This window comes from Erythrolamprus reginae, chromosome 7 (assembly GCF_031021105.1).
Source record: "Erythrolamprus reginae isolate rEryReg1 chromosome 7, rEryReg1.hap1, whole genome shotgun sequence".
In the NCBI taxonomy this organism is placed as follows: domain Eukaryota; kingdom Metazoa; phylum Chordata; class Lepidosauria; order Squamata; family Dipsadidae; genus Erythrolamprus; species Erythrolamprus reginae.
Window position 1 is genome coordinate 41,616,037 of NC_091956.1, and position 20,218 is coordinate 41,636,254.

Genomic DNA, 20,218 nt, shown 5'->3' on the forward strand with positions numbered 1-20,218 from the left:
ACAGTTATTATTTAAGGCTTGGAAGGTTGTAATTTACCGTCTAATAATTTCATATAAGTTTCCAAAGTTCTTATGAGAAGATCTGCTGTAGTAATATTGAAGCCAGTCCAGTCAAGCTGAAACCTGTTAAATCGAAATCCGAGTGGTAATCCTGTTCCTTTAAAGTTCTATCTTCTTATACCTTTCAAGAGTTCAAGTAGCTGGGTAAACAAAAGACAAGCGCAAGCCCAATAAATAAGTTGAAAAGGTGCGGATCTCCGAGACGCTGTTTATATTCCGGCTGTTCCTGCCTCCGTTGATCTATCTTCCCGGAAGAGAGAAAAGCTTAGTCATCTGAACGTAACATCCGCTACGAATACTCACACCCGGAAAGTTTTTGTAGTTCTCAACTTTCGCCGCTCCTATTTCACCAGGTGTTCCAGTTGTTTCAGTATTTCTTCGTCGATCTTTAAGCTCGCGTCTCCCCCCGATATCATCCACCGCCAATCTTCTGAATTTTCAATCCACCTCTGCTCCGTCTCTCGATCCAGCTCTCTTATCACACGCCCGAACCTCCTGTCATCGCACGCTGTATCTTAGCTCTCCTGACGCTCAAACTTTTCAATCGCCGCTTATTTCACTTTGAGCTCCTCTGTCTTTCTCTTTCTCTTTCCCACGACTATTCAAGCATACAAGAAGCTCCGGAATTCGAAGTATACTGTTTTAATGTAAATGCTGGGGCTCACCGATCTCTTCTCACTTCCTCCTTGATGTTTACGGGGCAGCCATGTCTCCGGGCCAGCAAACGCTGGCTTCTTTTTTGCCCGGTCCTGGCAGTTTTAAAAGCTTGTTCCGATGTGAGTTTGCGATTCTCACACCGGGCACAGCATAACCACCTCTTATGACGCCCTCCCCTCCAAGTTGGGCATCTGATTTTATACTTAAAGGCAATAAAAGTCTTGCTGGGAGAGCAGCGGTTCACTCACCAGCTCCGCATCGACCAAGCCCCGCCCCGGAAGTCCCCAAGAGGACTTGGTTTCTATTCCATTCTCTTTACGGTCTGTAAGACCTCTGGAGGATGGAGAGCCATTTTGGATCTTAAAAGATTAAACCAGTATAAAATACAGAAAGTTTAAGATGCATTCCTTGTCCTCTATCCTGGCATCTATTCACCCCGGGGACTTCATGTCCTCGTTAGACCTTATGCAGGCCTATCTCCACATTCCCATTTTAAAAGGCGACAGACAATTTCTCCGCTTTGCTTTTCAGGGCAAACACTATCAGTATGGGGCCATGCCCTTCAGTCTGTCCTCGGCCCCTTGAGTCTTTACTAAGCTCCTGGGCGCCCTGGCAACTCATATCCGGGCTCCCCCCATTCATATTTTGTGCTATTTGGATGACATTTTAGTTCACGGTCCCTCCAAAGAGAGCACCCATACAGATCTTCAGTTATCCATGTCTCTCCTATAGGAGCATGGTTTCTCCATTAATTTTTTAAAAAGTCAGTTTCATCATTTCACCTCCCTTCAGCACCTGGGGGCAGTCATAGATTCCAACCTATCTCAGTTTTTTCCTTTCTCCTGAAAGGAAGGTTAGTATCAAAGAGCTTATTGCTCAAGTAAGATCCCAAAGTAAGGTCTCCATTTCCACGCTGTCTTCCCTACTGGGAAAGATGGTGCCTTGTATTGGTATCATTCCCTGGGCACGCCTCCATGCTAGGGAACTCCAATGGCTTTTATTGCCATTCCAGAGATCAGGAACCAGTAACTCAGCACACTCCATTCTGATCCCTTCCGTCGTCCTGAGATCCCTCTCGTGGTGGACTTCCTCCACTCTGGACAAAGGATCCCTTTTCAGGATTCCAGACCAGTTTACCATCACCATGGACGCCAGTCTCCTGGGCTGGGGAGCTCACGTTCCGGGCCTGATAGCCCAAGGCATGTGGTCATCAGAGGAGTCAACCAAGCCAATCAATTAGCTGGAATTGAGAGCAGTGTCACTAGCCCTCAAGAGGTTCAAATCACACATCCTCAACCGACATGTCCTAATCCTAACAGACAATATGGCTACAAAGAGCCACATCTGCAGACGAGGAGGCACCCGATCCGAGGCCCTGATGCAGGAAGCCCTGAAGCTGGGCCTTTGGGTGGAGAGACACTTGCAGTTTCTATCGGCCGACCACATATCGGGAATCCTCAATGTGCAGGCAGACTGGCTCTCCCGATCGACGCTGGATCCGGGGAGTGGAGTCTCCATCCAGACTTATTCCAGCAGATCTGCCTCATATTCGGTCACCCGTCGATAGACCTGTTCACGACTGTGACCAACGCTCAGCTCCCTTGGTTTTATTCCAGATTCCCATCCCTGGGAGCAGAAGCAACCAACACACTCAGAATCCCTTGGCCTCCAGGCCTCCTATACGCCTTCCCACCAATTCCTATCCTGCCAGACGTGATCCACAAGATCTCGAGCACGCCCAGGTAAAACTGATAGCCCCTCAATGGCCTCGACGACCCTGGTTCATGGACCTCCAGTGGCTATCTGTCCAGGCCCCCTGGTGATTCCTAGCTTCGGAGGATATGTTGCAGCAGGGGGTCTCTCACCATCCAGACCCGGAGTGGCTGTTATCCGGCGTGACCTAGACCTTCGAGGTTATGATCTAGACGTCATGGAAGTGATCTTAAAGTCTAGAAGAATATCTACCAACAGGATCTACAACCATACCTGGTCCAAATTTCACCAGTGGTGTTCCCAGGAAGGCCTCTCTCCTTGTGTATTCCCATTCACAGAATCGTTTCCTTCCTCATGAAAGGCTTCCACCTAGGTCTCTCAGCCAACACTATCCAGCGACACCTAGCAGCCTTATCCTCAGTCCTGGCAGGACCCCAAAGACAACCGCTTCATAGTTTCCCTGAAATACAAGAACTGATAAGAGGCATCTCGAACCTCAGGCCTCCCAATGTTCACAGATATCCATCCTGGGATTTACCTCGAGTTCTACATTCTCTTACCCAAGCTCCATGTGAACCGCTAAATTCTGCCTCCTTCAGACACCTGTCCTACAAAGTAGCATTCCTGGTGGCAATCACCTCCGGCAGACGCATTTCTGAGCTGGCGGCACTCTCTATTCGCCAGGACTTATGCCAATTTCATCCAGACAAAGTAGTCCTTTGATTGGACCCCACCTTTCTACCAAAGGTCAACTCCATGTTTCACAGATCCCAGGACATTGTATTGCCTTCTTTCTGCTCTAACCAAAACCATCATCTCTCTGTCAGATGGCACACTTTGGACCTTACTAGAGTTCTCCGAATTTATCTCCAACGTACTAGGACCTTTTGTAGGTCAGAAGCTCTATTCGTAGCTTACCACCCCAGGTCTGTGGAGTCCAAAGTCTCATCCACTGTATTACGCTGTTGGATTCGAGGGACAATCTCCAAAGTTTACGAGTCAACATCCCTCAATGTCCCACAAGACATCACAGCACATTCTACAAGAAGTGCAGCCACATCAGCAGCCTGGGCAACTCAAGCGCCCTTGGAGGAAGTTTGCAAGGCGGCTACATGGGCCTCCCAATTCTTTTATAAGGCACTATAAAATTGACTCTTATGCTTCAGCGGATGCTGCCTTTGGCAGGAGAGTCCTCCAATCCGTTATCTCTCATGATAGCCAACTAATCCCTCCCTAGGGACACTGGGTACGTCCCACATGACTGTTGGACCTGCTCCTACAGTATGGAGAATAGGCATTGATTACTTACCTGAACGCCTCTTCTCGTATGCTGGCTGAGTGGGTACAGCAGTCACTTCCCTCCCTATGTCTTTCTGACTATGCTTATGCCTTTATTCCTTCCTTTATTATCTATGAGAGTAGAACACTATTCGAGCCACCACTTTTCGAGCCTAAATCTACGGATTCGCGAATTCTGGGGAAAGGGTGGGTCGAGCAACATGATTATGTTGCTCAGTCCTATGCGGATTGGACAGTGAGCAACCCACATGGCTGCTGTACCCACTCAGTGTACGAGAAGAGGCGTTCAGGTAAGCAATGCCTATTTTGCATATTTTAGTTAGGTAGAGGTGCTTGTTGAGAGCCTTGCATAGAATTGAAGCACATGATTTACCTTTTAAAAATCTAGCATAGCCCTTATGAATGGTGTAGGGCAGTGATAGCAAACATTTTTTTTCCTCAGATGCTAAAAGAGTATGCATGCATGCTATCACACATGCGCGAGTGCCTACACCCCTAATTCAATGCGTGTGGAGGGCGAAACAGCTTTCCCCACCTCCTGGAGGCCCTCTGGAGGCCAGAAACCTGATGAAGTGGACAAGGCCATTGGAGCTGTGAGGTCCGCCACCTGCCTACTGGATCCGTGTCCCTCTTGGTTGGTTTCGGCCAGCCGAGAGGTGACACGGAGCTGGGCCCAGGAGATTGTCAACGCCTCGTTGGGGAGGGGGTCCTTTCCGGCCCTTTATAAGGAGGCACTTGTGCGCCCTCTCCTCAAGAAGCCTTCCCTGGACCCAGCCGTGTTTAATAACTACCGTCCAGTCTCCAACCTTCCCTTTATGGGGAAGGTTGTTGAGAAGGTGGTGGCGCTCCAACTCCAGTGGTCCTTGGGAGAAGCCGATTATCTAGGTCCTCAGCAGTCTGGATTCAGGCCCGGCTACAGCACGGAAACTGCTTTGGCCGCGTTGATGGATGATCTCTGGCGGGCCCGGGGCAGGGGCTTGTCCTCTGTCCTGGTGCTTTTCGACCTCTCAGCGGCTTTCGATACCATCGACCATGGTATCCTCCTGCACCGGCTGGAGGGGTTGGGAGTGGGAGGCACTGTTCTTCAGTGGTTCTCCTCCTACCTCTCTGGTCGGTCGCAGTCGGTGTTAGCGGGGGGTCAGAGGTTGACCTCTAGGTCTCTCCCTTGTGGGGTGCCTCAGGGGTCGGTCCTCTCCCCCCTGCTATTTAATATCTACATGAAACCGCTGGGTGAGATCATCCAAGGGCATGGGGTGAGGTATCATCAATATGCTGATGATACCCAGTTATACATCTCCACCCCATGTCCAGTCAACGAAGCAGTGGAAGTGATGTGCCGGTGCCTGGAGGCTGTTGGGGCCTGGATGGGTGTCAACAAACTCAAACTCAACCCAGACAAGACGGAGTGGCTGTGGGTTTTGCCTCCCAAGGAAAATTCCATCTGTCCGTCCATTTCCCGGGGGGGGGGGGAATTACTAACCCCCTTAGAGAGGGTTCGCAACTTAGGCGTCCTCCTCGATCCACAGCTAACATTGGAACACCCATCTTTCAGCTGTGGCGAGGGGGGCATTTGCCCAGGTTCGCCTGGTGCATCAGTTGCGGCCCTATTTGAATAGGGAGTCATTGCTCACAGTCGCTCATGCCCTTATCACCTCGAGGTTCGATTACTGCAACGCTCTCTACATGGGGCTACCTTTGAAAAGTGTTCCGAAACTTCAGATCATGCAGAATGCGGCCGCGAGAGCCATCGTGGGGCTCCCTAGATTCGCCCACGTTTCTACAACACTCCGTGACCTGCACTGGCTTCCGATCGGTTTCCGGTCACAATTCAAAGTGTTGGTAATGACCTTTAAAGCCCTTCATGGCATTGGACCAGAGTACCTCCAGAACCGCCTTCTACCGCACGAATCCCAGCAGCCGATAAGGTCCCACAGAGTTGGCCTTCTCCAGGTCCCGTCGACCAAACAATGTCGTTTGGCAGGCCCCAGGGGAAGAGCCTTCTCTGTGGCGGCCCCGGCCCTCTGGAAGCAACTCCCCCCGGAGATTAGAACGGCCCCACCCTCCTTGTCTTTCGCAAGTTACTTAAGACCCACCTATATCGCCAGGCATGGGGGAACTAAGACATCTCCCCCAGGCTCTCTTGTGTTTCATGTTTGGTATGTATGTGTTGTATGGTTTTTTAACAGTTGGGGTTTTTATTTAATTCTTATTATTAGATTTGTTACATTGTCTATACTGTTTTTTGTCCTTGTTGTGAGCCGCCCCGAGTCTTCGGAGAGGGGCGGCATACAAATGTAATAAATAATAATAACAATAATAAATAAGAAACGGCCTGTTTCCCAACTTCTGGTGTGCCCAGTAGACTCATGTTTTGCCCTCCCCAGGCTCCAAAGCATCCTTTGAGCCAGGGGAGAGTAAAAATGTCCTTCCCCATCCCCCAGAGGCTGTTTGGAAGCTACAAACGCCCTCCCAGAGCCTCTGTGCAAGCCAAAAATCAGCTGATCAGCACATACATGCATATTAGGACTGAGCTACCGCAACAGCTTGTGTGCCAGCAGATATGGCTCCGTGTGCCACCTGTGGCACCCATGCCATAGGTTCATCATCACTGGTGTAGGGGATAATGTTCAAATTAAAGCATCTTAAATATCTGCAAATGTATGTTACCTCACTACAGTGATAATATATCAATTTGTCTCTTCTGATCCTCTTTTCCTAGGCTGGGTTCAAAAAGAAATTGCAATCCCAAAGTTAAAAAAGATTGTCTTCCTTAGACATGCAGACTTAGCATTTTTGTGGTGTTTTTTTAAAACCAGTTGCCAGAAGTCAGCACACACTTAAAAGCCTCGTGCAAATGAGCGTGTGCGTGCGTGCACACACGCATGCAATGACACACCCATTTCTAGTACTTTGAACTGCTTGCTGGTATTTTGACTTCTGCATGGATAAGAGCATTTCAGTGCTCATACATTTTGCCTTTGTCACTGTTACTGTAGGCCCTGATGCAGAATGAAGAGGAATTGATTAAAACTGAATTTGAAAAACTGTATAATGCTTTGGAAACCAGAAAGAAGGAGTTGCTTAAAAACCTTGAAAGCCAGAAGAAAAGAAAAGAGAAAGAGCACCTTATATGGAAGAATATGAAAGAAGCTCATCGCAAAACAGTTGAAAATATACTGATTGACTGTGAAAACCTTTTAGATGAATGTGATCCACAGCATTTCTTAGAGGTAAACACATTTAGTTTTGTATTTGGTATAAATTGATTTGTTGTTTGTCCATATTTTTTAAAACAGTAATTCTGAGAGAGGAATTCCTCTCTCGGATATTTGCCCAGCTGGGTTTCAGGTTTGGCATCAGCCACGATCCCAGGGAAGTGGGGGGAGGAGTGGCTATTATAGCCAAGGAGACTTTTGGCCTACGCAGACTTGCTGCTACTGAGATTGCAGGTTGTGAGTCCCTCTTTGTGAATTTGGAGCTAGGGGTCCAGGTGGGCTTGTTGCACACATCCTGCCTCCCAGCTGCGTATCAACAGACCTGCCTGTGCTGATCGAGGAGGTAGCCGGGCTGGCGGTGTAATTCCCCAGACTTATAGTCTTGGAGGACTTTAACCTGCCAACACTTGGTGAATCCTCTGGGTTATCACAGAAGTTCATGGCAGCCATGGACCTGACTCTCCTATAACCCTATTTAGATTTGTTTTGTTATCTCTATTTTTTACATATAACGATGACAGTTTTGATTTATATAATCCTATTTTTCCCTGCCATTTTTTCCAGATTTCCATAGTCCCTTTAATGGCACCTATTAATTTATTTAAATCTCTCCTATTCCACCTTATAAAAATTAATTCTCTATTCTTCATCCCATTTATCTCTTTTTCCAATTTCACCCATTTATTTTCAAATAATTGCAACTTTTTTAATCTTTCAATTTGAAATGCTTCTCTATACAACTTATTCATTTATTTATTTTATTTATTTATTGAATTTGTTTGCCGCCACTCTCCGTAGACTCGGGGCGGCTCCAAACTCCAAACAGGGAATTCCCTATTCGCCCTCTTTTTCTTCTTCAATCCCCAAATTAAGTTTTTTATCCCAGTCACTAAATTTTGATGCTAATAAACCCCCTCTCAATACCTGCAACAGGTACATCATTTTGGGAACTATCATCATTTTTAATGCTCTTATTTTAACCATTCTCCTTAGCTTTTTGTCTTTCCAGCTCCTCATCTGTTTCAACATTTTTCTCCATATTTGTCTATAATTCACCTCCTCGATTCTCAATAACCAAATTCCCAAGTATTTAATTTTCTTTAATTCTAACTTCAACCCTGAATCTTTCCTAATTTCTATCTGCTCTCTCGGACCTGTGTTTAAACACATGATCTCTGATTTTTCCATATTGACCGATAAACCCGATTTCTGCTTAAACTCTTGCAAAATATTTCTTATTCTTTTAATCATCTCCATCAGGGTCTGGGTCAGTATAATTGCATCATCTGCAAATCATCTGCAAATTTCTAATTCCCATATTTTATATCCTACCCTAGTATTATCTTGTCTTATCTTATTAGCTAATGTCTCTTGCTATTGCAAATAACATTGGAGATAAAGGGCTTGGTACCATTTTGAATTTTAATTCTCTGCATTCTTTGTCTATTCACCCTTATATATGCTTCATTCTCTTTTATAATTCCGCAAAATTTGTCCCCCATATTTAATTCCTTACATAGTTTATCTAAATAGCTATGGTTAACTTTATCAAAAGCTTTATAGACATCTAATTTCAAAATTCCCAATTTCCTTTTAGTAACAGTAGCATAGTGCATCACATTTATTACATTTCTAATTGATACACTTATCTTCCTACCTTTCACAAACCCATATTGATCCTCTTCAATTATTTTTGGTAAGATATTTTCAAGTCTATTTGCCAATATCTTCATAAATATTTTATAATCTTGATTTGCCAAACTAATAGGACGGTAGGACCCAGGCTCTCTTAAATCTTGATTGATCTTTGGGATGGTAACAGTTTCTGAAATCTTCCATGTCTGCAGGATATCGTGAGCAATGTTCCCTCTAATTTTTTTTCGGTGTGGGCGGAAAAGTATAGTGTCTGAGTGGCAGTTCCCCTTCTCTCTCTGTGGTGGTGCTCCCCTTCCTTCCTCCCATTCTGTTTTTTCTTTCCTCCCTCTTTTATTTTTTCTTGCCTATTTCTATCTTTCTTCCCTTCTCCCGCACTCCTCCTCTTTTATTTTAATTTTTAATTTTTATGAACAACAGATTTATTAATTGAGATTGTTTTATTACAATAATACATTATATATTATTGTCTTTTGAAATTCAAAGAGGCTATACATTAAGGATAGATAGATTTATATAGATTTTAAAGTATTAAGATTACTGTGCAAATCGTGTCGCGATGGATTTTTAATTAGTAGACTCGGCAGGCAGGAATATCAAAAGTAAAACAAACTTTATTTAGAAAACAGAATAAAAATGCATTGTGCCAAGAAGCAGCACTTTATCAAGCAAGCGGAACATGGCTGAACACAGAAAAGGTAGATTGGAATGTGCCTGCTTACGCAAGCAGACGGATGTGACATGTAGGAAGGATATGAATTGTGGGAGTGATGTAAGAGGGGGGGGGGTGATCAGAGGGAAAAAACACACATTAACTCTTTAACTACTGAATGTCTCTGTTGGCTGGCAATTCTCAGCGTGACAAATCGGGTGTCAAGATTACTGATATTTCTGCTGTGCTTGCTGTGTTACTGTATTGAGACATTTAGAAATAATTAGTGAAGTTTAATTTAATAGGCTTGGAGTTTGTTGGAGTTCTCTTCCCTTTTTTAAATCCTATAAATAAGAAACACTGTAGAAAACTGTTGCAAAGCCAATGATGTTCAGTACGTCTACATATACTAAAACTATTAAAAACAAACACTAACGTCAGCTTCATCCCCCCAAGTGTCGCCTCAGCCATCTCCTGTACATCAAAGTACTACAGCAACTATGTTAGCCAAGGAAAAGGAGAAAGAGAAAGCACAACATCCTACTCTTGTAACGATACAAGAGACTTTAAATGCATTGAAAGAATTTATGCTTAAATCACAGGAAGATGCAAATCAACAACGAGAAGCTTTAAAAGCAGAAATGGGTGAATTAAAGGCGGATACAGGAGAGATGAAGGAGCAGATGAAGGAAATTCAACAAACTCTGAAAGAAAATGAAGATAGAGTGAAGGTGGTGGAGGAGAAAACCGAAAAAATGGAAAAGAGAATGGACTATTTCGAAGGCAGATCTGATGCACGTTGTCGAAAATACGATGAATCAATCACACATCTTGAAGTGCAATGAGCATCCTATGGTCTAAGATTTCAGAACATAATAGAAGAAAAAGATGAAGATTTACAAGCAAAAATGGCAGAAATTATTTGGAGGAATTCTTCAGATGGATCCCACAGAATTAATAAAAGAAATTGATGAAGTTTTCAGAGTACAAACTAGCTACATACGTCGGCACAACCTTCCAAGAGAAGTTCACATCAAATTTGTAAGAAGAACCATAAGAGACGATATTTTGAAATGGACAAGAAATGAAAAATTACAAGATAAGGGAAAAGAAATCACAATACTGAAACCAGTTCCAAGAAGTGTAAGAGAAAGTAGAAGAGACTACCATTTCCTGACTAAAATTCTGATCAAAGAAAACATAACTTTCCGTTGGCTCATTCCAGAAGGACTATCACTTTATTGGCAAACAAAAAGATATAAAATAGGAAATTTGGAAGAAGCAAGAGACTTTTATGAAACTAGTGGAATACGCCAACTGGAGCAATCAACGAAAGAACTGCCAGAAAGAAAGGAGGAGGACACGGGGGGCGCCGCACAGGGAGGAGAGGAGGACCTAGGTGCAAGAAGAAAACAACCTCAGCGCGAAACTAAAGATACCAAAAAATACTACAAATGACTATGTCAAAAGATCTGAAAATCTTTTCAGTAAATGTAAATGGTTTAAACGAACCGAGAAAAAGAAAACAAATATTTACAAAAATTAAAAACCAAAAAGCTCAAATTGTAATATTACAAGAAGTTCATATAAAAAAGACAAACTGAAAATTATTATTAAATTCAAAAATTGGAAATATGTATGCTGCATTGGCAGATCAAAGAAAAAGAGGGATTGCGATGTATGTTGAGAACTCCACAAATTCCAAACAATTATATGCAGACAACGAAGGCAGAATATTGATTGTGCAGGTTAATACAGAGCCAAAACCTCTTGTCATTGTTTCTATTTATGCCTCAAATGAAAATCAAATGATATTTTATAAACAATTACACCAGAAAATAATTGAACTAAACATTGAAAATATGCTTATAATTGGTGATTTTAATGCAATTTCAAATAGACAATTAGACCACTCGGGGGGGGGGGGGGGAATAGTAAAAAAAAGAAAAATATATTACCTACCACTTTTCAAAAGATGAAAACAGAATTATTATTAAATGATATTTGGAGGGAAAGACTTCCCCAAACAAGACAATATACTTTCTGTTCAAACCCCCACAAAATTTGGACAAGAATAGATATGGTGTGGGCTTCAAAAATAACTGCAGAACAAATGAAATAGATGTCAATACATGGGCAGATCATAACCTGGTAGTAGTCTATATGAAAAATAATAAGAAATACTCAAATTGGCAGATGAATTGAAATATTTTAAAAGAAAAAATATATAAGGAATGGATAGAGAAAGAATTAAAGATTTTTTTTGAAATAAATAAAAATTTAGATACTACCCCATAAAACTTATGGGGTACTGCCAAGGCATACATAAGAGGATTAACGATTTCCTATACTGCAAAGGTAAATAAAGAAAAAAAAATACAATATGAACTATTAATAAATGAATTAAAACAAGTAGAATCTTTATCGCAACAAAATGCTAAGAACAGGGAGCTAAAGGGAAAGATAGAAGTAATTAAACATAGAATTAAACTCATAGAGCAAAATCAAATAGCAGAAAAGATAAAAAGAGCTAAACAACAGTATTTTGAACATGTCAATAAGTCAGGAAGATGGCTTGCGTATCAATTAAGGAAACATAGACAGTCAAAAATAATCAAAAAGTTAGAGGATGAAGATGGAATAATAAAATATAATATAGATGAAAAAGCAAAAATAGTACAATTTTTTTTAAAGAGATATATAAAAAAGAAGATATCAGTGAAGATGAAGTTTTTAATTATCTAGAATATACAAAGTTACCGCAATTAACGGAAGATCAACAGGAAAGTATAGATAGACCAATAACAATCGAGGAGCTTTTTACAACTATTAAAAAGCAAAAAAATAATAAAGCTACTGGACCTGATGCCATACCGGCAGAATGGTATAAAATAGATAGTGAAGTAATAACAAACAATATGTTGGAAATTTTTAATGAAAGAAGACTGGATGGTAAAATTCCAAAATTATGGTCTGAATCCTTAATAACTTAAATTCATAAATCAGGAACAGCAAAAGAAAACATTAAAAACTACAGACCCATATCGTTATTAAATGTTGATTATAAAATATTTACTACAATATATGCTGATAGATTAAAAAGGATTTTAAATGAAAATTTCATCAAGATCAAAATGGTTTTTTACCAGGTAGACAGATTAAAAATAATCTTAGAGTGATTATTAATACATTAGAATATTACAAACAACATCCTGAAAAAAACAGTATCACTAATGTTCTTAGATGGTAAAAAAGCCTTTGATAATGTCAATTGGACTTTTATAAAAATGCAATTAAACAAAATGAGATTTGGTACCAAATTTGTAAATCTAATAGATGCTATTTATTCAAAACAAACAACAAAAATTATATTAAATAATGAACAATTGGAAGCATTTGAAATAAGTAAAGGAGTTCAACAAGGATGTCCAATATCACCCCTATTATTTATTTTATCTTTAGAAACTTTACTGATAAAAGTAAGAGCAGATCCTAAAATAAAAGGTTTGACTGTTGGAAAAGAAATATATAAAGTCCAAGCATTTGCAGATGATTTGACTTTTACAATAGAAGATCCGATAACAACAGTTCCAATACTAATACAGACAATAGAACAATAGGGAAAAGTCGCAGGATTAAAAATAAATAAGAGTAAAACACAATTCATAGAGAAAAATATGAGTAAAACTCAAGAAAGAAAACTGGAATGCATTACCGACATGAAAATAGTTAAGAAAGTTAAATATTTGGGAATATGGATAACATCAAAAACAATATCATTAAAAAATGATAATTATATGAAATTAATAGCTGAAATTAAAAAATATTTGGAAATTTGGAACAATCTAAAAATATCCTTTTTGGGAAGAATCGGTACAATCAAGATGAATATTTTACCTAAAATTTTGTTTTTGTTTCAGGTCATTCCAATAAACCCGGGGGGGGGATTTTTTTCAAAAACTTAACAATGACAGTTAAAAAATGTTTATGGCAAGGGAAAAAAGCAAGAATAAAGATAAATATTTTGGAAGATATTAAAGAAAGGGGAGGATTCCCCTTACCTAATTGGAAATTATATTATCAGGTAGCCGCCTTAACATGGATTAGAGACTGGATAGTATTAGAAGATAAAAGAACATTAAAATTAGAAGGACATGATCTTATGCTTGGCTGGCATGCCTTTTTATGGTATGATAAGGATAAAAATCATTCATATTTCAAAAGACACACAATAAGAAAATATTTGTTGGAAGTCTGGAAAGACATAAAAAAGAACCATTTTTGACCATTCCTGAGTGGATCTCCCCCTTAGAAGCAATAACACACCCAAACTCAATAAGGGAAATGAAAATAATAAGATACAAGGATTTATTGGACGATCAAGTGAAATTAAAATCTAGAACTAAATTACAAGAAGAAAGGGCCACAACTGATTGGTGGCAATATGCACAGATTCAGTCTAGACATCAGAGAGATAGTATGACATATATTTTTAATAAGAATAAAAATTTATTAGGTAATTTATTAATTACTAATCAGACTAAAATAATAGGGAAAGTATACAAATACCTGATTGCCCACAAAAATACAGATTTGACCTTAAAGGATAATATGATAAGTTGGTGCAAAAATATTGGTAAAGAAATAGATATAGACACATGGGAAAAAGTCTGGATCTCAAATTGGAAAATGACAAAATCTGTTTCCCTAAAAGAAAATCAAATTAAAATGTTTTATAGGTGGCACCTTCCACCAAATAGGATAGCAAAAATGTTCCCAAAGTCTTCCCCATTATGTTGGAAATGTAAGAAGGAAATAGGGTCCTACTACCATCAATGGTGGATGTGTAGTAAAGTTAAGCTTTACTGGAAAATGATAGAAAGAATAATAAAAGAAATAGTAAAACAGGAGATAGAAATAACCCTGGAATTTTATTTACTGGGAATAACCAATCAGAAATATAAGAAAGAAATTTTGTATTTAGTTATTCACATTTTGACCGCGGCCAGGATGATATATGCGCAAAATTGGAAAGGGGAAAATATTCCCAAAGAAGAGGAAGTCATTAAAAAAATATTAGATTGCACTGAAATGGATATGATGACAAGACGGTTAAAAGATCAAGAAGAAACAGAATTTTATGAAATATGGAACAAAGTGTATATATGGATAAATAAGAAGAAATAATAAAAAGTTAAAATAAACAAATAAACAAATAAACAAATAAGAGAATTGTATTAGTAGATATATGATTTAAGTGTTATATTAGAATTAGTAGGGATAAGATTTTAGAATTATGTTAGAATTAGTTTATGCATGAAGACCTATTATAAAAAGTTAAACAAATTTCTTCTTTTCATTAAATTGACTTTAAGTACTTTTTTAAAGTATTCTTTTTTCTGTATTGAAATTTTTACTTTTAGAATAAGCGGGGAAGATACAACCCCATTTCTATGTTAAATGTATGTTTGTCAATTTTGTCTATTTTATGAAAATTAATAAAATTTATTGGAAAAAAAACATATAAGCTTTACATGCATCCCAAACGATTGTTGAATATCGCCTACATCATTAATTCTAAAATATTCACATAACTCTGTTTGCAGTTTATCTTTATCTTGTTCGTTAGAAGTTATGACCGCACTATACAGCAATACGTCATCTTACGAACTTAATTGGTTCCAGGACAAGGTTCGTAAGATGAAACAATGTTTCCCATAGGAATCAATGGAAAAGCCAATAATGCGTGCAAGCCGATTAGGAAAATCCAAAACATTAAGGCTTAAAAAAAAAAAAAGCTGCCGGCAGACGAAGCTGAAGCGAACGGAGTGGGGGGAGGGAAACCCATGGAGATCCAGAGGGGAGAATGGTGCAAGACAGGGTGGGAAAAAACGGGGGAAACCCATGGAGATCCAGAGGGGAGAATGGGGCAGGACAGGGTGGGAAAAAACGGGAGAAACCCATGGAGATCCAGAGGGGAGAATGGGGCAGGACAGGGTGGGGAAAAACGGGGGAAACCCATGGAGATCCAGAGGGGAGAATGGGGCAGGACAGGGTGGGAAAAAACGGGAGGAACCCATGGAGATCCAGAGGGGAGAATGGTGCAGGACAGGGTGGGGAAAAATGGGGGAAACCCATGGAGATCCAGAGGGGAGAATGGGGCAAGACAGGGTGGGGAAAAATGGGGGAAACCCATGGAGATCCAGAGGGGAGAATGGGGCAGGACAGGGTGGGGAAAAATGGGAGGAATCCATGGAGATCCAGAGGGGAGAATGGGGCAGGACAGGGTGGGAAAAAACGGGGGAAACCCATGGAGATCCAGAGGGGAGAATGGGGCAGGACAGGGTGGGAAAAAACGGGAGGAACCCATGGAGATCCAGAGGGGAGAAAGAGGCAGGACAGGGTGGGGAAAAACGGGGGAAACCCATGGAGATCCAGAGGGGAGAATGGTGCAAGACAGGGTGGGGAAAAACCGGGGAAACCCATGGAGATCCAGAGGAGAGAATGGGTCAGGACAGGGTGGGGAAAAACGGGAGGAACCCATGGAGATCCAGAGGGGTGAATGGGGCAGGACAGGGTGGGAAAAATGGGGGAAACCCATGGAGATCCAGAGGGGAGAATGGGGCAGGACAGGGTGTGGAAAAACGGGGGAAACCCATGGAGACCAAGAGGGGAGAATGGGGCAGGACAGGGTGGGAAAAAATGGGAGGAACTCATGGAGATCCAGAGGGGAGAATGGGGCAGGACAGGGTGGGGAAAAACGGGGGAAACCCATGGAGATCCAGAGGGGAGAATGGGGCAGGACAGGGTGGGGAAAACCCGGGGAAACCCATGGAGATCCAGAGGAGAGAATGGGTCAGGACAGGGTGGGGAAAAACCGGGGAAACCCATGGAGATCCAGAGGGGAGAATGGGGCAGGACAGGGTGGGAAAAAAACGGGGGAAACCCATGGAGATCCAGAGGGGAGAATGGGGCAAGACAGGGTGGGAAAAAACGGGAAACCCATGGAGATCCAGAGGGGAGAATGGGGCAAGACAGGGTGGGAAAAAACAGGGGAAACCCATGGAGATCCAGAGGGGAGAATGGGGCAGGACAGGGTGGGAAAAAACGGGGGAAACCCATGGAGATCCAGAGGGGAGAATGGGGCAGGACAGGGTGGGGGAAAACGGGGGAAACCCATGGAGATCCAGAGGGGAGACTGGTGCAGGACAGGGTGGGGAAAAACGGGAGAAACCCATGGAGATCCAGAGGGGAGAATGGGGCAGGACAGGGTGGGAAAAAACGGGAGGAATCCATGGAGATCCAGAGGGGAGAATGGGGCAGGACAGGGTGGGAAAAAACGGGGGAAACCCATGGAGATCTAGAGGGGAGAATGGGGCAGGACAGGGTGGGGAAGAACGGGAGGAACCCATGGAGATCCAGAGGGGAGAATGGTGCAAGACAGGGTGGGGAAAAACGGGAGGAACTCAAATCTGGAGGTGGGGCATCCCAGCGGCCAGCGGCAGGTTCGTAAGGTGAAAAAAGTTCGTAAGAAGAGACAAAAAAATTCCAAACCCAGGGTTCGTATCTTGAAAAGTTCGTATGATGAGGGGTTCGTATCATGAGGTACCACTGTATCTCCAAATTTGATTATATTCCTGACCTCTTTCCAATTCTGCCAATAGTGGGGCATGATCTGACAACCAAATACTTTTTATATCTACTTTTTAAACTTGTATATTGCCCACCCTATTTGTTAATATATAGTCAATGCAACTAAATGTATGATATCTTGATGAATAATAAGTATCTCTATTTGGTATATCTGCATGGAGATCCACCATATTAAGTCTATTTAAATGTAACATCCTGCTATTCCCGATCCTATTTGTTAATTGCATATTGAAATCTCCTGCCAAAAACGTTGTGCCCTCCATAAAGTTATCCAACTTCCTCTTTGTATTTATTATAAGTTGTTTTGTTTTCGCATTCGGGGCATAAATTGCCGCCAATGTCAATTTCTTTTGATTTATTTTCGCTTTAACCAACAACCACCTCCCTTCTCTATCTTTCTGAACTCCAACCTCCTCAAATATAACCCTTTGATGAATAGGTATCACCGTACGTCTACTATTTTGCATTCCTCGAGATTCATATACCCATTTCCAATTTCTGTCATTAACCAATTTATCTCTTCCTCCCCATCTTTTATGTGTTTCTATCACAATCATAATATCCACCTTATTTTGCTTAGCCATCCTCAATATTTATTTATTTATTTATTTATTAGATTTGTATGCCGCCCCTCTCCGTAGACTCGGGGCTGCTAACAACAATAATAAAACAATATGAACAAATCTAATTTAAGTTAATTTTAAAAAAAACCCTTATTTAAAAAACCAATCATACACACAGACATACTATGCATAAATTTTATAAGCCTAGGGGGAGGAAATATCTCAGTTCCCCCATGCCTGACGACAGAGGTGGGTTTTAAGGAGCTTACGAAAAGCAAGGAGGATGGGGGCAACTCTGATCTCTGGGGGGAGTTGGTTCCAGAGAGTTGGGGCCGTCACAGAGAAGGCTCTTCCCTTAGGTCCCGCCAAACGGCATTGTTTAGTCGATGGGACCCGAAGAAGGCCAACTCTGTGGGACCTAACTGGTCGCTGGGATTCGTGCGGCAGAAGGCAGTCCCGGAGATATTCTGGTCCGATGCCATGAAGGGCTTTATAGGTCAATAACCTATATCTCAAACCATTCACATTTAAAACCATTATAGTACACTCACTCATAATATACAAAAATAACCCTTTTCCCTTCTTGTTTTGCTCTTAGTTTACTTATTTTCCCCTTCCTCACCCAAAATCACCCCCCAAGTGCCTCCCCCTATGCTCCCCTACCAAGAAGGGGCGAGGACAAGAAAAACCCTTGTCCAATCATGAGGCACCTCTGCTGATTGTGTTCCCACATTGCTGAGCTCCACTTGTAACCACTTTTTAATATATTTGGAAAAAGAAACCCCCTCTCACCCTCCTTTAATTAACCACTGAATCATACCTTCTTTTACTTTTTTCCCATCCCCCCTCAAAGAGAATAAAAATTAACAATAGTTTCCGGAAACATTTCCAAAAGGGGGCAGCAGAGTCAGTTTCAACTCTTCACTTCTAAGCTTTCCTCTTGTGCTGGGCTCTTGGTTTTCTCTTCTGCTCCCTTCTAATGACCTCCACCTGCCCCATCAACTCCCTCAACTGCTCCTCTCTTTGCTTTTCCTCCTTATCTGGGGTACCACGACCACTGGAGTAATCTTCTCCTCCTTCTGTTCCTTGTGGCTCTCCCACTACTCCACTTTCTCCTCCTTTTGCTCCTTGTGGCTCTCCATCTGCTCCACTTTCTCCAAACTCAATTCCAAGTGGGTTCAATAGAACTTTCCCCTCCTCCAATGATCGTACTATGAACATCTTATTTTCCTGGAACACCAAAATAGCAGTGGGGAAAGTCCAGGTAAACTTTACTCCACTTTGATATAAACAGCTTGAGATTGGGCGTAAAGCAGCTCTTGCTTTCAAAGTTTCCCAGGAGAGATCTCTGAGGACACTTATCTCGTTTCCATCTTGATTAAGGCCAGCACAACTTTTCAAATATTTGTAGATCATTTCAGCTTTCTTCTCACTGGCCAAAGCCATAACAGTGTCTCTTTGCCTCTCCCGGTTTCTACGTGGAACACCCCAATGAACGCGTTCTATGTCATCAAAAAGAATTTGAACGTCGTATGCTTTCATCCAACCAAAAAGTGCTTCAGCTAATTTCAAGCCTGGAGCAAAATCTGTTCTAGAACCATGCAGATGTAAATTTCTTCTCTTTTGACCATCCTCCAGATTGATAAGCCTATAATTATATTGTTTGCAATCCTCAGCTTGGGTTTTAACTTGTTGCTCTAATTTCTGAATTTTTTCAGCTGACTCATCTGCTCCTTTTCTAACTACAGTGATCCCCCGATTATCGCGAGGGTTCCGTTCCAAGACACCTCGCGATAATCGATTTTTCGGGATATAGTGGTGCGGAAGTAAAAACACCATTGCGCATGCGCGCCCCTTTTTCCATGGCCGCGCATGCGCAGATGGTGTTTTTACTTCCGCACCTGGGAAGACCCAGCAGCTGAGGAGCCGCTTGCCTGCCCGCTTGTCCGCCGCTTGTCCTCCGCTTGTCCGCCGCTTGTCCGCCGCTTGTCCGCTTGTCCGCCGCTTGTCCGCCGCTTGTCCGCCGCTTTTCCGCTTGTCCGGCTGCCGCTTTTCCGCCGCTTTTCCGCTTGTCCGCCCGCCGCTTTTCTTGTCCGGCCGCCGCTTGTCCGGCCGCCGCTTGTCCGCCGCTCTGGGAGTTGAAGACCCAGGGAAGGTTCCTTCGGCCGCCCACCAGCTGATCTGCTCGGCAGCGCAGTAGCAGCGAGGATGGGGTTTCCCCGAAGATGGGGTTTCCCCGTTGCCCACGCAAAGGGGAAACCCCATCTTCGGCTCCTCGCTGCTACTGCGCTGCCGAGCAGATCAACTGGTGGGCGGCCGAAGGAACCTTCCCTGGGTGCCGCCCGCCGCTCGAGAGCAAGAGGGGGAGAGATAGAGAAAGAGAGAGAAGGAAAGAAAGAGATGAGAGAGGGAGGAAGAGCGTGTGAGAGAGGAAGAAGCAAGATAGAGAAAGAGAGAGAGAAAGAAAGATGAGAAAGGAAGGGAGTGACGTCATCGAGTGGAAAAATCGCGATATAGCATTTCGCAAAGCTTGAGATCGCGAAACTCGGGGGATCACTGTATTTTAATATCTTGGGAAAGATTTTCAAGTGCCCTCTCCACTCGTTGGAATCTTTGTTCAAAGCAACCCACAATCTGAAGTAATTTATCTAATTTCATTTCATTATTTCCGAGGCTAGTATCTGCCCTTTCAGCCATTTTCTCTTTAAGATTTATTGTATTCACTTTATGATAGCGAAAGACAGTCTGTCTTC

At 42.2% G+C, this 20,218-nt stretch overlaps 1 protein-coding gene across 4 annotated transcripts in view; it reads left to right on the forward strand.

Moving 5' to 3' along the window:
- Window positions 1–20,218, forward strand: part of LOC139170338 (tripartite motif-containing protein 59-like) — a 170,566-nt gene that overhangs the window by 47,921 nt on the left and 102,427 nt on the right. For all 4 annotated transcript variants that reach the window (XM_070757394.1, XM_070757397.1, XM_070757395.1 and 1 more), the window contains exon 3: window positions 6,726–6,959. In XM_070757394.1, coding sequence (XP_070613495.1) covers window positions 6,726–6,959 — 234 coding nt within the window. The remainder of the gene's footprint in view (window positions 1–6,725; window positions 6,960–20,218) is intronic.